The sequence below is a fragment of the Orbicella faveolata genome, unplaced genomic scaffold (genome assembly GCF_042242905.1).
Source record: "Orbicella faveolata isolate gen_17 unplaced genomic scaffold, um_ofav_v1 contig_47, whole genome shotgun sequence".
NCBI classification, from domain to species: domain Eukaryota; kingdom Metazoa; phylum Cnidaria; class Anthozoa; order Scleractinia; family Merulinidae; genus Orbicella; species Orbicella faveolata.
Genome location: NW_028301577.1, coordinates 23,546,949 through 23,568,340, shown reverse-complemented (window position 1 = coordinate 23,568,340; position 21,392 = coordinate 23,546,949). Strand labels below are relative to the sequence as shown.

The 21,392-nt window shown below is 38.0% G+C and overlaps 1 protein-coding gene across 1 annotated transcript; it reads left to right on the top strand.

Moving 5' to 3' along the window:
* The first annotated feature begins 11,637 nt into the window (after nt 1-11,637).
* Nucleotides 11,638-19,634, top strand: LOC149097696 (peroxidasin homolog). The gene is made up of 8 exons (XM_089279476.1): nt 11,638-11,759; nt 12,381-12,419; nt 13,977-14,583; nt 15,228-15,471; nt 15,937-16,121; nt 16,810-17,102; nt 17,714-18,279; nt 18,804-19,634. The coding sequence occupies exons 2-8, from the start codon at nt 12,406-12,408 to the stop codon at nt 18,869-18,871; spliced, it is 1,977 nt and encodes a 658-aa protein (XP_089135602.1). The 5' UTR covers nt 11,638-11,759; nt 12,381-12,405; the 3' UTR covers nt 18,872-19,634.
* Nucleotides 19,635-21,392: the final 1,758 nt, after the last annotated feature.

Below are 21,392 nucleotides of genomic sequence, written 5' to 3'. Positions count from 1 at the left end.
TCCTTTTTATGGGCCGTTGAGCCCAGTGGAAGCGTAGAACTGTTTGTCTCCTGGGTCAAGTATTTATTTCCGCAGATTTTTGCAGAGTCACTGATCGTTGTGTCTTCCTGTTTGTTGGCTGTTTCGGTGCGTGTTCCGTGCACGCGTAAGTGTGATACATGTAAGAGATACACCAAAAACGCAAACAAACAACAACTTGTCATGATCGGTTTATGTATCTGCCCTCCTGATTAACCCATAAGGGATAATAAAGGGGTGGATGCCTCGAGGCAAGCAAAGAAAATTGAGCATTATCATCAGCAAATCGACATTTAAGTTTTGTTGAAGCATCACTTAACGAGGCATAAAGAAATCAAAACAAAATTTATTGGGCATTAATGAACTCTTTTAAAAATAACTCGAAGAACTCCCGTATATATCAGTACTATTGTAATTACTATCAATATATCGCGAGTTCTGTGCTTACCTGTCACAAAATCTAATATCACTGGTAATCAAAACAAAATTCTCACAAACACCTAATTGGTTATTAGCGAGCCCTATATTAGAAAACCAACGAGACAGTAGACGTGCTATGCATGAGTGATCCTCATTGGATAGTGATGCGTCATGTGCACGTCAGCTTCAGGACTAACGCACTTGAATGGCTTTCTTTTCTCGTACAAGTCAAAGGAAACAGAAGTTTTATGTGACGAGTTCTATTCCCCATTATGTTTAATCCCTTACTATTTTCGTACAATTTGTTGTAGACGCAGTTTTTCTTAAGGACAAAACTTCCTTTTGCTGACTCTCAATATAACACTTGAATCTGTCGGATATTCCGGGAAGCCGTCACGAATTGACGCAAACACAAAATATTATCAAGGCCATTGCAGTCTCAGTTGTTTATTTTGTTTTCTGAAGTAGCTCAGTATAACTGCAATATATTGCAAACATTATGAACATTTAGGCCGTGACAACTTTTTATAAAATGGTTGACTCTGACAAAGACTCTAAAAGAGTCTTACGTTGTTCTCAGTATATATAGTCGAGTGTAGTGTGGCGATGAATCAAACACTCAACCACTTGTTTTTAAAAAGGTGCTAAAGTTGCACCTTTGTTCAGGGAATTCCGAGTGAGCTAAAAACAGTGCTAGTTATCTTTACAGAAGATGACTTCTCGCAAAAATAGAGTTGATCGATATCGCAACGTCAGCGACTCCTTTGCGGTTAGCGGCCTCTCTTCGTACGCAGCATAGTTACTGTTCAAAGAAAATCTGAAGACGTCACGCTACCAGAAAATAACTGAATACTTACGAAAGTCCAAACGGGGTCCAATAACACGTAAACCATCTTGTGGCTGGAAGTCTAGCAACACACTTCCCTGATTTCAACTTATTAGAAGCGTTTTATTCGTGCAAGCTAAACGCCGCCTGACGCGAGGCTTTAGTTCTGATCATCTCTTTATTATGACCTCTGACGTTCTGACATAAAAGGGGCTCACAGAATTAGGAGTACAACCACTTAGGGCAGATTAGAAAAAAAAAGCTTTCACTTGAATGATCACACAAGAGCGTTTCTTCCAGAAATCAACTTGCTCTCGATAATAACATAAAAAGCACTGATTGACATTTTGTATTTGAATGGTTTCAAATTTGAGAGTGTTATCCAGGCACAAGCTTTAAAGCTAGAAGCACTTTGTACATCGCAATAAACACTTGTAATAGTATGCTTAAACGCGGTTTCTTCAACTTGTTGTTCAGCGCGTAAACTTGACCACATAAGAGAGCGGCTTAATAATTTTTTTGACTAACAGCTTTCTCTAAATGGTCACCCAGCGGTCCCCAGTTAGAACCACTATGGTTATAGCCTTGTTCTCGGATGCCTTCCTCGTTTTTCCCTCGCTCGTTCCGACCAGCCATGAATCTGACAGGCCACACAACAATCTGTCTAGAAGTTTTTCACCACTGGCGAGGTCGATCAAAAAGATGAAATAACTCGACTTCGTTCTTGGGTTATTACAAGACATTAGACTTCTACAACGTTTCATTCAGTCTAAAGTTTATTAGTTATATTTTAAGTTATCAAGACTTGGCGCCGTAATTTGCTGGGGATCGAAATGCTAATGCTAATGCGAAATGGTCCGCGGTTTACCTCGTACGTCAAAACCCCACCATGAAACTATTGTGGTCTCTAGGATTCGCCACACTCCTTTACATTGATGACTTACTCCAATATCAGTAATCTTAGAATACGTCAATCTTGCCTTTAATTATAGACCGCTTACATGTCACTAAGAAATGATACTAAGGCATACACACAACACAATATTCAGTTCAGCGTAAAGCACTGAAGAAAAAAAAAACGTTGTATTTAATTATCTTCCATCGCGTTGCCAAACATTAGCCTATTTTAAGCCGTTGTTCGAAGCTGTTTCTTCGTCATTCTGCCGTCAGCAGTCTATAACTGTGGGCAAGATTGACGTATTCTAAAATTAATGATATTGGAGTAAGACATCAATGTTAAGGAGTGTAGCGAATCCTAGAAACCAAAATAGCTCCGTAGCATGCGGTTTTGACGTACTAAGTGTACAACACACACACACTACAAACACTTGCTAAACTAATCTTGGTCCAACAATACGCTAAACAGAAAAGAACGAGTAAAAAACGACACGAAGGACAATGAAGAAAAAGCAGTGCGAGCAAGTTCATGATCTTAACTAAATTACATACAATCATTGACTTTACTGGAACAACAAGCTAAGAAGATTGAGAGAAACGTCTATTATTCAACCTTTTGCGTCACTGCAGGAGTGGCAAAAATTCAAGATTAAAAGAAAATTATTAGTTAATTAGTAACACTCCGCGAAAATTCAGCTCAATAAACTTACATTTGATAGTTGTACACTAGGGTTTCATCCACAGACCGAGAATATGAGAACAACGACGTGAAAGTATTGCTCAATCATCATTTTCGTGGTCACGCCCTATGGTTTCATCGAAAGACTTCGTTTTGCATCGCAACTCCATTCTGTTGCGAGTCATCCCCTAGTAATATTTTACCTCCACAGGTACGTAGACCTGTGGAACAAGTGTCGAATATCGAATATCGAACACCTAGGTCTTGTTATTGTCTGCCACTTTGAATTGGAAAAAAATTACACATGAAGTGACTAAGGAAGTAACACGAGGTACTAACCGCGCTATCTAAGCTCAGACATTTTGTCATTAGTAATCAGTATACTCTCTCAGCTATAGTATTCCTTAGTGTTTGCCTTTCTTACTTATGGCCTTGTTGTCTTGGGGAATACACGTGCCTCTATACGTACTCTTAAGCGCCGTATTATAATTCTACAAAAAGGGCAGCACGAATAATTACATGCACACTTCAGCCGCTTATTTCTCACAGTTTTCGGAAATACAGCCGACAAATATAACGAGTTCAAAATCTGAATAATGACAAAGGAAATAGCCCCGGCGTCTTTGTCAGGTTAGGGACTGACGAAACTTTATAGCATGCATTATTGTGAACATTCCCTGAGTGCTTATTTGTTTATTTTCCAACGCACTAATACTCGACTGAGTGGTGTTCCGTTTCCCTTCTGCCAGGAGTATTCAAGTGTGTTAGTAAAGGACTCTTCGAAAGATGCTTGATTTTCACAAATGTTGTCACTGTTTTCTCCAAGTCATTGTAATAAATGGCAAAAAAACCTTCCAAGAAAACGGTTTGGCTTAATATCACGCGTAATTTAGTGATGAAACTTCTGAATACCATATTGACGGCGTTTATGGAAATTTTGTTTCATAATTTCTAAATTGCTTGAAATGACCTCAGCACTGAGTTTAAATATCCATTGCTCGATATATCGATCTTATCCATTGCCCCTAAGCAAAGATTTTACCATTTTTTAAAATTATGTTCTCGCTACGAAGACGCGTACTGGTTGGAGAGGTATTGCGGCGTTTGTCTGTTCAGTATGACCATAACACATCTTTTACCAAAGGTCTCGGTAAAGATACGAAATACATTAGTCATAATAATTGAAGCGTGGGCATCAAAATTACGGTACTATTTGAATGTTGTTTAAGCAACGACTTTCCGATTGGTAAAAGATCTTTGGTAAACGTGAAACACGTATGCTGAAAGTAGGATGGAAAACTCGAGAAAAACGCCATAAAAAGAAACATGAAGTTTTCGGCATCAATTGTAAAGCAATAAAGGACCATGAATATTTCAATCTGGGAGTTCACTGAAGTCACTGTTAGTGGCAAAAGTCACGAAGCCCAAAGAAATCGTGCGTTTTTATTAAACTGATACCCTCTTGGAATCTTCGTATTTCTGTCTTTAAGTTTGCTATATTAATTCAAAAAGCCTAAACAGTTTGATGTTACATAACGCTAAGAAATTATACTAAGGCATACACATAATGCAATATCAGTTGAGTGTAAAGCACTGAAAAAAAAAAAAAAAAAAAAAAAAAAAAACTGGACATTTCATTTCAATTATCTTCCATCACGTTGCTAAACATTAGCCTATTCTAAGCCGTTATTAGAGGCTGTTTCTTCGTCACTCTGTCGTCAGCAGTCTACAACTGTGGGCAAGATTGACGTAGTCCAAAATGAATGATATTGGAGTTAGACATCAATGTTAAGGAGTGTAGCGAATCCTACAAACCAAAATAGCTCCGTGGTCTTGTTCTGATGTTCGTTAATTAGGCTTGGTCCAACAGTACACTAATTAGAAAAGAACGAGTGAAAAACGGCACGAAGGACAATGAAGAAAAAACGGTGTATTACGTACGAGCAAAGTTCATCACCTGAACTAAATTATACAACCATTGACTTCACTGGAACAACAAGTCAAGAAGATTGATAGCCACATCTATCAATATTGATGCTCAACCTTTCGCCTTTGTGCAGGAGTGCCAAAATTCAAGATTAAAAGAAAATAATTAGTTGAATAATGAAAAAGGAACATTGGCTTGCAAAAATTCCACTGTAATAAGCTTACATTTGATAGTTGTACACTAGGGTTTTCATCCACAGACGGCAAAGTTAAAGTCACATGCAGTGATCCTGTAGAGTATAAGAACAATGACGTGAAAGTATCGCTCAATCATCATTTCAATGGTCACGCCCTATGGTTTTATCGAAAGACTTCGTTTTGTATCGCAACTCCTTTCTGTTGCGGGTCATCACTTAGTAATATCTTACCTCCACAGGTACGTAGACTTGTGGAGCAAGTGTCGAATATCGAATATCGAATACCTAGGTCTTATTATTGTCTGCCACTTTGAATTGGAAAGAAAAATTACACATGAAGTGACTAAGAAAATATCAAGAGGTATTGGCGCTCCATCTAAGCTCAGAAATTTTGTTATTGCCGGTAATACTATTCCTTAGTGTTTGCCTTTCTTACTTATGGCCTAGTTGTCTTGGAGAATACCTATGCCTCTACCTACTCTTAAGCGTATTATAATTCTACAAAAAGAGCAGTACGAATATTACATGCACACTTCCAGCCGCTTATTTTTCACTGTTTTCGGAATTACAGCCGACAAATGTTACGAGTTGAAAGTCTGAATAATGACAAAGGAAATAACCCCTGCGTCTGGACTAACAAAACTTTAAAGCATGAGATGTTTTAAATATAAACTGAGTGCTTATTTGTTTATTTTTCAACACACTAATACTTGAGTGGTGTTCCGCTTCCCTTCTTCGAGAAGTATGTCTGAAATCGCCTACGCGAGTAAAATAAAAAACACAGAATCAAGCGCGTTAGTAAGGGAATCTACAAAATACTTTGATTTTCACAAACGTTTTCACTCCTTTCTCCAAGTCAGTGTAATAAATGGCAAAAAATCTTCCAAGAAAATGGTTTGGCGTAATATCACACGTAATTTAGTGATGAAACTTCTGAATACCATCTTGACGGGGCTTATGGAAATCTTGTTTCATAACCGCTAAATTGCTCAGTTGTAATTACCTCAGCAATGAGTTTAAATATCCATTGCTTGGTACCTTTGCCTCTAAACAAAGATTTTACCGATTTTCTAAATTATGCTCTCACTTCGAAGACGCGTGGTTGAAGAGATATTGAGTTTGTCTGTTCAGTATGATCACGACACATTTGTTACAAAAGGCCTAACAAAGATATGCAGTACATTAGTCATAATTAGTGAAGCGTGCGCATCAAAATTGTGGTACTGTTTAAATGTCGTTTACAAAACGACTTCGTAGATCTTTGGTAAACGTGAAACAAGTATGCTGAAAATAAGATGGAAAACTCGAGAAAAATGCTGAAAATTAAAGATGAAGTTTACGGCATCAGTTGTAAAGCGATAAAGTCCTTGCATTTCAATTCAGGAGTCCGCTGAAATCACTGAAATCACTTTTAGTGGCAAAGTCACGAACTCCAACTAAAGAAATCGTGCCTTGTCATTAAGCTGATACTCTCAAGGAATCTTTTTAGTTGTCTTTTAGTTTCTTATTTCAATTTAAAATCCTAACTGAGTAACACAAAGAACTGATACTAAGCCTCACTGGCACACAATGCAATATTCAGTTCAGTGTAAAGCACTGTGGGCAAGATTGACGTATTCTAAAATTATAGTGATATTGCAATAGACATCAATGTTTATGAGTGTTGCGAATCCTAGAAACTAAAATAGTTCCGTGGTTGGGTTTCGACGTACGAGGTAAAACGCGGTTTTTTTCAATTTTTCGCTAAAAAGTCCGCTCTCTCTTGTAGTCAAGTTTACGTATACTATTACGAGTGTTTATTACGTTGTATATGTTGGAACCTGTTTGGACTTGGTAGCGTGACGTCTTCAGATTTTCTGCAAGCAGAGCAGTAACTATGCTGTGTACGAAGAGAAGCTGCTAACCGCAAGGGAGTCGTTGACGTCGATTTTTGCGAGGAATTATGTCCTCAGAAAACAACTAGGACTGTTTTTAGCTCACTCGATCGGAATTCCGTGAACAAAGTTACAAAGCACCTTTTAAAAACTAGTGGTTGAATGTTTGATTTATCGCAGCACCAATACCGAGAACAACGTAAGAATCTTTGCTGGGTCAATCATTTTATAAAACGTTTTTCAGCATAAATGTTCATAACTTTTGTAAGGTATTGCAGTTACACTAAGACACTTCAAAAACAAAACAAGCAACTGAGGTTGATAATATTTTGTATTTGCGTCAAATCCTGACGGCTTCCCGGAATATCCGACTAATTCAAGTGTTATATTGAGAGCATGTTAGCAAAAGGAAGTTTTGATCTTAACCAAAACTACGTCTACAAAGAAATCGTACGAAAATGGTAAGGGATTAAACATAATGGGGAATAGAACTCGTCACAAAGTTTTTGTTCGCTTTTGACTGGTAAGAGAAAAGGAAGCCATTCAAGTGCGTTAGTCCTGGAGCTGACGTGCACATGACGCATCACTATCCAATGAGGATCACTCATGCATAGCACGTCTACTGTCTCATCGGTTTTCTAATATAGGGCTCGCTAATAACCAATCAGGTGTTTTTGATAATTTTGTTTTGATTACCAGTGATATTAGATTTTGTGACAGGTAAGCACAGAACTCGCGATATATTGATGGTATTTACAGAACTGATATATACCGGAGTTATTGAAGTTATTTTTAAAAAGAGTTCATTAATGCCCAATAAATTTTGTTTTGATTTCTTTATGCCTCGTTAAGTGATTCTTCAACAATACTTAAATGCCGATTTGCTGATGATAATGCTCAATTTTCTTTGCTTGCCTCGAGGCATCCACCCTTTTATTATCCCTTATGGGGAAATCAGGTGGGCAGATACATGAATCGATCACGACAAGTTGTTGTTTGTTTGCGTTTTTGGTGTATCTCTTACATGTATCACTCTTACGCGTGCACGGAACACGCAACGAAACAGCCAACAAACAGGAAGACAAGACGATCAGTGACTCTGCAGATATCTGCGGAAATAAATACTTGACCCAGAAGGCAAACGGTTCTACGCCTCTACTGGGCTTAACAACCCTTAAACACGATAGCCGCATTGATTGATCTTAGCTTGACAGAAAGACAATATCACAAAAGGCTTCTCGGAACAACTACAAACTGTAAAATTTTGACGGATTACGAAGTAACTGCTTGAATTGACGAACCAAGATTTCACAAGAATTCCAAATACCATTTTTCGTGACTTTTAGTCGTCCAAATGTTAAAAAAAAAAAATAAAATGTAGCTCTCCATATATTTCATCGTATGCAGTGTTACGGCACCATTTTTCACTGATTAATGAATTGACGTCAGTATTACGTGTATTTAGTACATAAAAATAACCTATGTATCAGCAATTTGTTGCAGAGTTAGCTTAATTAATGCTAGTTTTCTCTTGTTTTTCTCGCCCGTCTTAAAAAAAAAAAAAGGAATTGAAAGGATCCAAAGAAAGGCTGTCTGCATGGAGTTTGTTTTTAAAACGTTTGTTTCTTTTATTTGGTAGAATTTCCGTTTACTTGTTCACATTTGACTTGTCAACTTTCTCAGTCAACCGAAAAGCTGAGCAGGGAATCTTAAGCGTATATCGTCTCCATGTGTCAGGTCACTGTTCATGAACTATTGCGACATTTTCTTAATGGGAAGGAAAATTAGCTGCTTTGCTATATTCATCATACATAATATTCACTCAGTCATCACTCACTCATTAGACTGCAGTGAAAGCTTTATACTTCAGTTCTAACTAGGCGTCAAATCTATCATCATAAAGGCGGTCTTTATCACAGTTGCTTGGACTTCAAGCCAGTAGGCCGATGTGTAGTTTTGTCTCTCACGCACTATTCTTTATTAATAGACCTTTTTCGTTCTCTTAAGATGCATACGTGCAAACAATGACTTTTTTCGTGTTGTTTGTATTTTCATTTTAATACGCATATGTTATTTTATGACGAAGGAGACGTCACATTATTTAAAACCTCTAAACTTACACAACTTTCCAGAAATCATTAAAAAGCTCGAATTGGTTCCAATATCGATGACGTCACGTTTCGGTTTGCTTGATTTACTGTCAGAACAAAATGACGGTGTCTTCGCAAGAGTAACTAATATTATCTTTTAAGCCGCCGAATACCCGGCACAAGTTTTATCCAAAGCAGTGTCTTTATTAAACGTGGGAAATTAAAGCTACGGCTGGTTTATACTAACACCGAACGAATTAAAGAGAAAATTAACAATTCTGCTTTCGGTGCTTTTATTGGTTAAGGTGGAGTCTCTCTTTGCTTGCTTTTCACATATAGGGCAAGCCGACAACAAGAAGTCATAAATGCACAGTGAATTACGGAAAAATTATTTCACGATAAGCATCAGCCAAGCAGGCTTTGTGTACTGATGTTAAAGTTGTTACGGTATCTTGCTGACTCTAGTCAGGATTGTTTGTTTTTTTGTTTGTTTAATCTTGACTATTACCTTTAGAGAAGAGCATAGTTCTGAGTAAATATTACACTGATATTGCTCTGGCTTCCCCACCTTGGAGAACGGGTTTAAGTATCGGACCAGTTAAAAAATTCGTCAGGCCATAAACTAATTAGTAACATTGGCCTGAAATAAAACAGAACTTTGGCTGAAGCAAGTGAGAACCAAGCCTGACTAGTTATTTCTCTCTTTACGCCTGTTTGGGGTATTATTTTTATGGCGCACCTTTATATTAAAATAATCAATGATAATTATTGGAGAAACGTTGTTTTTGTCGGAGTATGTTGCCTCTTTCTCATCCACCCCTTCCTCCAGTGCGTATACGCGCTTTCATTGTTTCCTAATTTTAGATGTTCATGTTCACGAAAAGTTTTCCGGTAACGAGTAAGACCGTCGGAGAAAGTGAAGCAACAGATGGGAACAGGGAGAAAGAAGGACAACTGATGAGCATTTCATAAATTGCGTTTTCCAGGTTCCTTCAAAAGCACACACGAATTGAAGGAGCGAACGGAGACAATAGGAGATAAAAGCTTATTTTCTGGTACGCAGCTTTAACTGAAAGACATGGTAGGTAACTAGGAAAAAACATTTTCCGTCCGTGTTTCTATCTAGTTAAATAGATGAACGGTATTGAACGCTTTGTACAATGTCGTGACATTATAAATTTCTGCCAAGCTTCTAGAAGAATACGTGTATTTACGGCGTCTTACATTATTCACTCATGCCTGAACAAATAGTGACTTGTCAATGAAGCTAAAAGCTAAAGGATACCGTGCCTTTACAAATTGAAAAAGTAAATAAATAATATAAAAGTGGAAGATATGTTTGCATTTCAGGACCAACTCCCAACAATCTTACGTATTCTCGCTCTGGCCCTTTGAAAGGCTTACTTCCACAAGTAAATACGTAAAATACCGTGTAATAAAAGTGATACTTAATGTCCAAATATGAAATAATTATTTTCAAAAAGAATGAAATAAACTTCGACGATAAACTTTAGTATACTCACGCAAAAACTGACTTCCATTATTTGGATTTTCGGTTATTTATTTTGAGACATATGTAGTTTTTGCATTCAGGAAGAAAATCTTGCTAAGTAGGCACTAGTACACAGATCGAGGAACTACACCAATACTTGTTAGTCCATCAGTCTCCGACGTGGGTCAATGACAATCGACGTCAACATGATTAAAATTTTATGAGGTATAATTACAACGAAAATTAAAAAAATAGAATATTTTTGCCACTTATTTGAACATCCTGTGCAAGTTTGGAATCAACCCAGATCGAATAACAGTGTTATAGCAATGTCCTTTTAATCGGAGTATTCATCCGACAATATCTACAAAAACAAACCTGAGTTTCCGCTTAAAACCCTCAACAGTTTAGTTGGTTCGTTCTGGTCGCGTGACTCGTGGGGAAAGGGAAGCTCCGTTACGTGAAAGACCAACCACATAGCTTTCAAAAAACTAATTTGTTATATTGCCTTTTGAAAACAAAACTGCTCTCATAATCTGTCAATTACGTACAAAGAGATATATTCTTGAACCAATATCACCGACCGGATTCAGGATTAAGCATGCGCACGATATCAACATACAAAGACATGCGTAAATTAAACCCAAAGTGGATGTTGTTACGCAACTAACTCCGAGTCACAACAAGCTTCGAAAACAAAAGAGAACAAAAGAAAAGAAAAGAAAAGAAAAGAAAAGAAAAGAAAAGAAAAGAAAAGAAAAGAAAAGAAAAGAAAAAAAACAATAACAGCAAGTAAATACAAATAAACGCACGGACAATTCTTTCGTTTCACAGGTTTTTTGGCTTTTTGACCTTTTGTGGCAAACGCCCTCATCACGCGCTCATAACATCATTCTAAGTTATATAACAAAACACTTAATTTCTTTTGTTCTTGATTAGAGAACTTCAAAGTCCACATAACCACTGGTATTGCGGTTTCAGCAATATCATAATTGCTGTATCGATTTCCATTTTGTTATGAATAATACAAAGAACATTAAAGTGATTTCGTCAAAAAACAAACAAATCAGGGTGATATTGCTTTCAGCTGCATGTGACCGCCTGCGTGATCTGAAAATAGTTCTGCAAGGACCACAGGCAAGTTTAGATATCGGCTTTAAAGTTTAAAGTGCTTTTGTTATTTGATGAGTAATTACTGTCAATACTTTGTCCACCGTTGGGCATATAAGGGGACACGATCAACTCATTTCACCAGAGCAAGCCCGACGTTCTCCGTGAAGAACTGAGCTTCTTGAAGGAATCGTTCTGTTCTCTCTTGAGTTCTCCTCTCCAAGCAACAGGTATTGTACGATTACATATATGCACGATACATTTTCTTAGTCTGATGTTAAGCTTAAAAATTTCTGTCGTAGAAGCAAGGAAAAAGTAATAACGACTAAAGAGGCTTGTAGAGCGAAATATTTTTTTTTGGTTCGCCAGAATCTTTCTTTTAAAGGGCATCAGAATGCATGAAAATTTTATTCTTCCTCTTGATTCATTTATTTATGCTTTATTTTTCTTTGTAACTTTACTTGTATATTTGTAGCCCTTGCTTTTGAGTCCTTAATTCGCTAACTTCGAACAGAGGCCCTTGCAAGCAAAGCCTATTTTGTTTTCTCTGGCCACCTTAAAGGAGCTCTAACAAATGACAACTTTGTTCTTTTTACTTCTTTGAGTGATGTCAGGGGTAAATGATTGTTAATGAAACGAAAAAAGTGCCTTAGTCTTTTAAATTTGGACCTAAATCATAGCAAACTCGGGCTAAAACTACCAGTTTGCCGAATTTGTGTCGATGGTTTTAGCCTGTATTTCTTGTGGTTAATGTCACATACTGTTTCAGTGACCCGCTGATAGCAATATAGAATGCAGGTATTATGAATTAGTTTGCCAGTATTGATGTAATACTCTGTATGATTCAACAGGTGAGAGCGATTAGCCAAGAGCAAAATGTACACCACAAGGTATGTTAAAGTTACCATGAATAAATTGATGTTATCTTGGTGGTACCGCGCAGTATCGCTAACGTTTAACTTAGACTTTGAAACGTTGTTGAGTCGGACTAGCAAACAGCTCACGGCTCCATGCCCCAAGGTTCCTTATGTGTTTGAATGAAAATAGTATCCGAAGTTATTTTGTTTTGAAATAAAGAGTATACAGTATACGATGGGTCACCATGTCGGTATACAGTGCTCAAAATGCAGAGCAGGGCTAATATCCCCTTCTTTCATCGTTTGAAGAAATATCACCAAAGTCCCTTCGGTAATGCCTCGATAGGTTTAGATGCTTTTCCTTAATCCAAACATGCGTGTTGACATTATACGCCGAAAACACAAAACTAGTGCTCCATTAAACTAAGCACAAATGTAAAGCAACTAGTTAAATAGCCCCCTCTTACAGAGTAACTGTCACTCCTAGAGCTGTAAGCACCATTAATTTCAAAGCGAACTTTCTTTGACTTTCCGCGACCGGGATCTCCGCCTCCCTTTCCCTCACCTCCCCCTTTCTTCTGTTACTTCAGGAATATTCAACAATAATAAAACTTACAGGATATATCGTTCGTCCGTACAATTTTTTCTTAGCAAAAGCAGTATGAGATGATGACGTCATATGACATGATTACTACGGCATGTTATTCATGCAGGTCCCATCTTGGATTCGCCACCTTTTTGTTTTGTTCAAAGACCCTACCACTAGACACGGAACGCAGAAATGCTACTATGAAGTCGTAAAACTTTCAAAATAACTGTATGAACGTTACATTTTGGTAATACGGACAAGAAAATTCCAAAATTGGATAAATACAGGTGGTCAAAGTTTAGTTGCCGTGGGACATTAAGTTCGTCCATCTACCGAATTATGATCCATTGACATTTTTATTTACTCAGTCTTTCCTTCTTTATTGTCTTCCTTCCTCCCATCCGTCCATCCTTTCGGTAATATAATTAACACTTACTCCACGACCAAGCCTTTGATATGAGATGGTAGATAACCAACAAGGTGTGTAACCAACGTCGAGATGGCTATAATCATCACGTTACCAACAAGCGCTGATGGAATGATGTTTTTAAATGGCCCTAAACTGTGGAAAAATTAAACTAAAATAAGAAATAAAGCGCCCCAAACATTTACGCGTATACTTCCCATATTTGTAGAGCGGGTTATTACTGCTCATATACCACGATGGCGCTAAGCCAAAGAAAACTCTTGAATTACATTGTTCCACGATCCAGTTTTTAATAACGGTAGTTACCACTTATTATCGTTATTTTGTCATATATTATAAGACATGGTAACATTTAAGACGTCATAATAATAATAATAATAATAATAATAATAATAATAATAATAATAATAATAATAGTAGTAGTAGTAGTAGTAGTAGTAGTAGTAGTAATAATAGAAAAATATAACTAATCTTAAAAGGCATATATTATATGAGCCGATGATAATTTGTCATGGAGCCCATAAATACACTGTGATGTTTAACTTTCAATTTGTCTCTCTTTTCTCTATTGCAGCTTTCTCTTTGGAATGCTACTTGTCACTGGCTGGTATGAAACGCCTCAAGCGCAAGTTTCTTCTTCTGGGCAACTACTACTGGATACGCTGAGCCTCACAAACTGCGAGGTTTCACTCGCCAAAAGATTATTATGTCTTAAACACGGCAAGTATCGCACGTTTGATGGCACATGCAACAATCTCTGCAACATTACAACCGGAGCCACCTTTACACCGCATCGTCGTCTCCTTCCCGATGCGTATGAGCCAGACTTCCAACCTCGGCAATTCTCGACCTTCCAAGCATCCTCCGGTGAACGATTTCCCCTTCCAAATGCAAGACAAGCTAGCAAGAAAGTGTTTGACAGTGTTGGAGCCCAAGCCGATTTTACCCACTTGGTAATGACGTGGGGTCAATTTTTGGACCATGACCTCACGCTAACTGAGTTTACTGTAGGGGTGGACCCACAAAACGATTGTGGCGGGAGCCAGGACGCTTGTCCCAGCCTGTTTGATAAGCCTGACTGCTTTGGAGTCAACATCACCAGCGGGAATAATCTATTGAGTGATCCAAGCGCAAAATGTACTCCTCTCTCCAGGTCAGAACGGGACGATAATGGCAACCAGGTCAGTTGTTATCCTTGATGATACATAGGACAGTTTCTAATCTTCTGAGATCATACATTGGTCAGTTTCTTTTTCTAAATTACACGCAGTTCATATATGGTCAACTTTCTTATCATATGTGCCTAATAAATCAGTTACTTAATCATGACTTCACATAATGCACATGTCATGCAGGCCACTTTGGTTTCACAGAGTCGAATAAGAAAAAAAAAAAACATTCATAGAACAAAGTGGCTAGACAAAGAAAGACTTCAGCAAACGTTAATTACACTAGCTTCTCGCAAAATTTTAATGACCGCATTAAATAATACTTGAAATAATATTATGTTACTCAGTAGCTAGTTATCTTTAAGGACAACGTGAAAAGGGATAGCTATACTATCATCTATTTGATAAAGCTACTGTGTGAATATATCTTCCTTCAAAAAGTAAGTAGTAACAAAGTTCTGATAAAGAAAAAAAATAGATCATTTTAGGTAAGCTTGCCATGTTATTAGTTATCTCCCCTGTTAAGACTTAGGGATTAGTGGAAATCGTTGTATTCTATGTAATTCTGCAGTTTCCTTGGATTATAAACAGTTTAGCGTGCTTAGCAAAATGAATAGTTGTCTCTAACCTAAATAAACTAAATTTTTCTACTACAGGTAAACGAGATAACCTCTTACCTTGATTCATCAAATGTGTACGGCTCAGATCTCGAAAACGCGAACAGCCTTCGCAAATTCACAGGGGGAGAACTTCTGGTTGAAGCCTTTCCTGACATTTATCAATTACCAGTTCTACCGGCGGCTGAATCTGCGGGCGGTGAAGCAGGCTTCTGTAGATCCGAAAATGTTACAGCTGAACCTTGTTTCAGAGCTGGTGATCCTCGGGTGAATGAAAATCAAGGTGGGAGAAATAAAAGACGTAACTGAACTTAGCGATAAAGTTGAGGTTCATAATAAAACTGAACAATTAAAAACAAATACCTTGTAGTACTCACCGGCAGGTATACATAAATTTTCAATCACTGTATTTGAAGTCATAAATGACAAATGAACTAGTTTATTTGAATTTGGCTTGAAGCGGTTTGCAGATGAGTTACGTAAAACCAAAATCAAAGTTATCATTTTAGCCAATCACAAATGACACAGACAATATAGTGGACCAATCAAAACTCGAAGTACATGCATGTAGCTGACGCGAAGCGCGCGGGAAAACATGAGCGAGCGAGTGACGATTGGTTTTGGTTTCACTTCTGATTAAATGAAAAAGTGGCGCAAGTTTTGTAAGCCAATCGGGTGGCGTAGTAATGCAAAAATGAATTTTTACTTAACTTTACTTAAATAACCATTCTGTTCTCTTGTTTGACAGCTTTAATGGCAATGCACGCTCTGTGGGCTCGTGAACACAACCGTATTGTCAATATCCTACACTTATTAAATCCATGGTATGATGACGAGAAACTGTATCAAGAGGGACGCCGAATCGTTGGTGCCTGTATGCAACACATTACATATAATGAATGGTTGCCAACACTCATTCCCAGTCTAGCTTTGGTAAGACCCAGATGGAAGAACATAATGTAACAATTCGTCCTTTCTTTTCTCAATGGGAAAAAATCCTAGATATATATTTATTTGTAACTTCTGAATTATAAGGAAGTTCCGTTCAAAGGGTTACTTGATCACAAAAAGGACTCATCCACAAACTTAAAGTGGTACTATGATCAAATTTTACCCCTTGAATTTTGAGCTTAATCACATAGAATTCCACGAAAGATAAAAAACGCCGTTTACCGTTTGCAAATATCTGTATTCGTCCCTGAGATATTTAAGTTTAAAAATGTGTAAAATACGTAAATCAGCAAGTTATGCACTTCCAGTCAGTGTAACATGTAAAAAGTACTCAGCCGTGACTGCATTAGACTGGTCTCCTTCGGGCATTTCGTAAGCTTGTTTCGTGCTTTCGGCAAAACTTCGCCCCTGCACCATATCTCAGCGAGACACGCCAAAGCATGAATCAATTGCTGAATTTTATTTTGATCCGGGACGCTCCAAGTGAATGGATATTAACAACGGCGTACACACCTGCGAAACCTATTTAGCATCAGCAGTACACCGTACAATCTAAGAGATTCTAAGATCAAACTAGACTTGCCCAAGCCGCTCACGAACTACTACATGCAAGCGTGGCTTTTCTCCAAGTGAATGGATATTAAGAACAAACGACCGTTTTCTGTTTCAGAGGAAAGAAGCAGGAGTTGCGTTGGAGGCACCTGGAACACTCTTTGGCGGTTACGATCCTTTCACAAAGGCTTCAATGTTCAACGTATTCTCTACGGCTGCCTTAAGAATAGGCCACACTCTGATTCGGGAAACCTTTACATTGGCGGATGGAGTTCGTGGAGGGAACCGCCTGAATGAATCTGTAGTCACGTTTTTTGACCCAGCAGTGCTCTACGAACTAGAGTTAGGAGTCAATCCCTATACAGGCATATATCTTGGATTGGCTTTGGAAAGAGCCCTCGATTTTGATCGGTATGTGTTTGTTCAGCCTTGGTTTGTAAGACAAAATAAACTGATTGACAATCGCAAAGCAAAACCTTCATTTCTCGATTGTCTTTCAGCAGCCCTTGAACTGTAACTTAAATTAAAAGTGAGGGTGATTTAAATGCAATACAGTACTTCTCAAAGAGATCTTCTGACTAAAAGACACTATTCCTCCAAACTATTAAACGTTGACCTCACTCGGTCAATGAGCGTCTTATAACATGACAAATTTTGTATGCGCGCGCGTGTGCGTGAACTTTTCATTTGTGAGGGTGTTGACTTTGTTTCTGCGCTTCCTGTGTAAGTTTCCTAATGAATAGTTTTGTATCTTACAACTTGGTCAGTATAGTAACTTCGCTGTCAGAATGTTCCTTCTCTGTCGTTAACGTGCATCGATTTTTCAGGGCCTTACCTGTAAATTAAGTTATTTTGATAACAGCAGCTGTTGAAAGGACACCAAATTCATGAGTAGATTTGTTTAAATATAATGATCTTAATAGCAAGTTCCGACTTGCATGCACAACATTCTCCAAACAGTTGAAAACGATTGTCCAAAAAATCGCATTTGACAATAATTTAGTGATTTTTCCTTCTCGTAGGAACATTGCTTTGGCAGTGTTGGAAAACCTGATAATACCAGGCCCAGGTGATGGCTTTCGTGGTGACCTTGCTGCTATAAACATGCAGCGTGGACGAGATCATGGCTTACCAGGGTATATCCAGTTTTCAACACTTTGTGGTGGTCCTGCAGCTACAGGTACAAACTTCAATGATCTTACAGATATACCATTTGCTCAGCGGATAAGACTGGAAGGTACTTACCGAACTGTCGAGGACATCGATATATTTGCGGGAATATTGAGTGAAAACATTCTAGCAGGCAGTGCGTTGGGACGAACCGCCACCTGTCTGCTTCTCACACAGTTTAACAACACGCGCCGTGGTGATCGCTTCTGGTATGAGAATGACGACCCTCTCACCGGATTTCCCATAAAACAACTGGACGAGATAAGAAACTGTAATCTAGCTCGAGTGATATGTGACAACTCAGACGGCGTTTTCACTATTCAGCCCAAGGTTTTCATGCGAAGGCTTAGGGATACTCCAAATGATGATGTGTCCTGCAGCGATTTGCCTTATGTCGACTTGGAAGTTTTTAAAGAGAGTAAGTACTTGTTGCTATTTGCTATTTGTATTCCGGACATTCTATTAAGATGGTAAAGAATTCTTTTTTTTTTTTTCTTACAATATTTTGAAAATGTTTCTGCAAATTACTTTGGGAGTAAACATTCCATCAAACTTGTCTTAAAAGTTACCGTGGCAAAGTTTGCACCGTCTTATGAAACCTAGGCGTTTACAATCTCGGATGTAATGTGCAGCGTCTTATAAATGGTCGACAGTAATTTAGAAGTAGAACATTCAAAGATTCAAAAGAATAGCCCGCATCTCTCTTCTTTCCCTCCTCCAGATGTAACGGGCGATAATCGAAATGTGTGGGACATGAGCTCGCTGACACAGACTTAAGGCTCGCGAAAAGAAAAGGGTAGCTGTAATATTTCCTTCTGCTCCCTTTCCGCGCTGTCAATCACCAATAACATAAAATATTAAAATTCTCGGAAAGCCGGCGATAGTTTACAGTGCAGAACAAGTACTAAGTGAAATATTGATTTGTTATGTCTTGATTGCTAGGTCCCAAATATTACGGTGCTCCCAAACTTTCCCGGAGTGGTGGTTTTGGCGGAAATGTCGCTGCTTGAAGTATTCCCAGGGATCCATTCTTGAATTTGTGCCATGCAAGGTTTTGTTTTAGTTAGTCAAAAACGATGTAGTTGATGTTAATAATGAATGTAACACGCCTGAGTTACAACCTACGTGGCCGTCGAATAGCTAGTTATATAACCAATATTATAATTGATAAAGGATTAAATTGCCCTGTTAGGCAATAAGTATAAGCAGTCATTAATTGTAATATCAATCGATCCTTCCCTTTTTAGGGAACGTACGATAAATTGTTTGTAACATAAAGGGCAAAAGTTGATGTGTTCCAGCATCGGTTGATGGTGGACAATCCATTTGAAAAAATATATGATGTGATGCCGGACCTCTTGAAAAACTCGATAAACTTCGTACGTCCTCGGATAGACTCTCTGACGTTTCTGGTCATCTTAGACAGTCTTGAAAAATCTATTTACACCTCAGAACATTTGGACATATTAGGTCAACAATGAAAAAAGTTGAGTACAAATGTCGTCCTTTAGAGCCACTCCTAATTCAGTGATTATATACATGCTCCAATTTCGATCGCTGCAAGAGTGAAACTCGAGTAACTTTAGGTTCTATTGTAATGTTCAGGCTCCAAGTTCAGTTAATTTCAGTAATTTTACCCTCTATGTTATAAAGGATAGTCGCTACCCAAGATTTTTTTGCTATTTAATTTCAATACTTAGTTTTTGAATGTTAATCTAATAACGAAGCATGTAAAATAGCTCTATGAAATTGGAAATAAACTTTAGCACTTTATATTGAGAGTTCTTCTATGTTTGAACATGCATGAGTTACTATGCAAGTTATGCCCCATTCCTCTCCACTCTCGTCGCCGCCCCCCCTGCCCGCCCCCCCCACCTCCAAGCGAAGTGAATTGCGAGTTTCTCCTTCTAAAGTTCCTATCAATATCGATTGATATTCCTGCATGGTGTAAGGAGATGATTCGTTCCTTTGGGTATCCCCTTTAAAAAGAAATATTTTCGACAAAGGGGAAGAAATAGTTTACTTCAATGACTCCAGAGACGACTGATCTAAAATGAGAACAAAGTGACTCTTTATTATCTTATCAATGCTTCGTTTTTTATGCATGGCGATGTGAGATCGAGTATGATAGTCAGAAAACGTTGCAGTCCAAATAGAAACGTAAAAAAATTCATTGTTCAGTCTTGATCTACGTCTACCAAATAACTCAAAAACAGTGCCTACTTTTGTTAGTGCGCAAACGTTCTGCGCATCACGCAAGGCATGGTTTATTTTAAGCGCCACGCGCGCTGCGGTTGACATTAGGGAGTTTACGAAACCACGACGGCGACGCCGAGGACAACGTCGATTAATAAATGAATTTATATTTTATTACCTACGAATCTTACGATACTCTAAAGTCATTTACTTTGTTTATCACTGTCAAAACTATCGCAAAACTAAATCCGGAACAGCGATAAATTTGAAATAAGAATTTAAAAAAATTGGCCGTCGTGGTTTATGTTCTCCAGACAGCACAAAATTTGGTCATCTCACGTTGCTGTCTTGCAGAGAAATGCAGACGGCAGAGAAATGTACCAAGAATTATAACGCACGTGCACAGCCATTGTACTGCTCAATTCTTTTGTTCAGTGGCTTTCCCTTTGCCGTTGCCGTTGTGGTTCCGTAAAATCCTTAATTGACGCAGTCAACTACGCTACCAAGTATACGACTGATGAAAGCAAAATTTTCCTACTGTGACCAAATCAAGTTTAATGAACATGTACTTAAACCAGGAATACCAGAATAGCAGCATACAGCTAACCACCAACAGTTAACGTCTTCCACCTGAAAAACTAGCTGCTATCTGTCGAAAATTATACTAAAATCCAACTGTAAACATGTACCTGCAGATGGCGTCGTGCTCGCGGAAAACAAGTGCGAGATACGCAAATGTTTTACTTACTGAGGAGGTGACAGAAAAAAAAAATGTAACGGGCACCGTAAAAGGTTTCAAAAAAGATCAATAACTTTAAAAAACGCGTGGTTACCCCTATATTTTATGTTATGAAATGAAAGTTGCAAGCCTATTAAACACGTCATTAGTTTCGGGTTGTGCGCAAAAGGTATTTAGACTGTATTTTAGCTGAAACAGAGGAAGGCTGTCAGAGACACTAAAAGCGTTGTTGCAACGATTTTGTCATTGAAAACATATCAAAAATGGTTTTTATGTTACAATTTACCATGCTGTTTTAATATCTTTAAAAATGTGTTTGCTTTTCTGTATGTAAAGGCGAATTCTAAGGAAATCTGTGTATACATTTTTCACAGAAATGCTGATGTCAGCATTTTTATTGAGTTTCAAGGCTAATTATCTCGAAAAAATGCTTGGCCGGCAGGTTACCCCAATTTTTGTTTGTGGATTCCAATAGCGCTTGCAAAGATCTAATTTTCCTAATCTGGCGCAAAAACCTTTGTATTTAGTAAGCACCGTCCTTAACAGAGGCCTGAATTTAATGAACCTTGGTCATTGCAAGTTGTTCTAATAAAGTT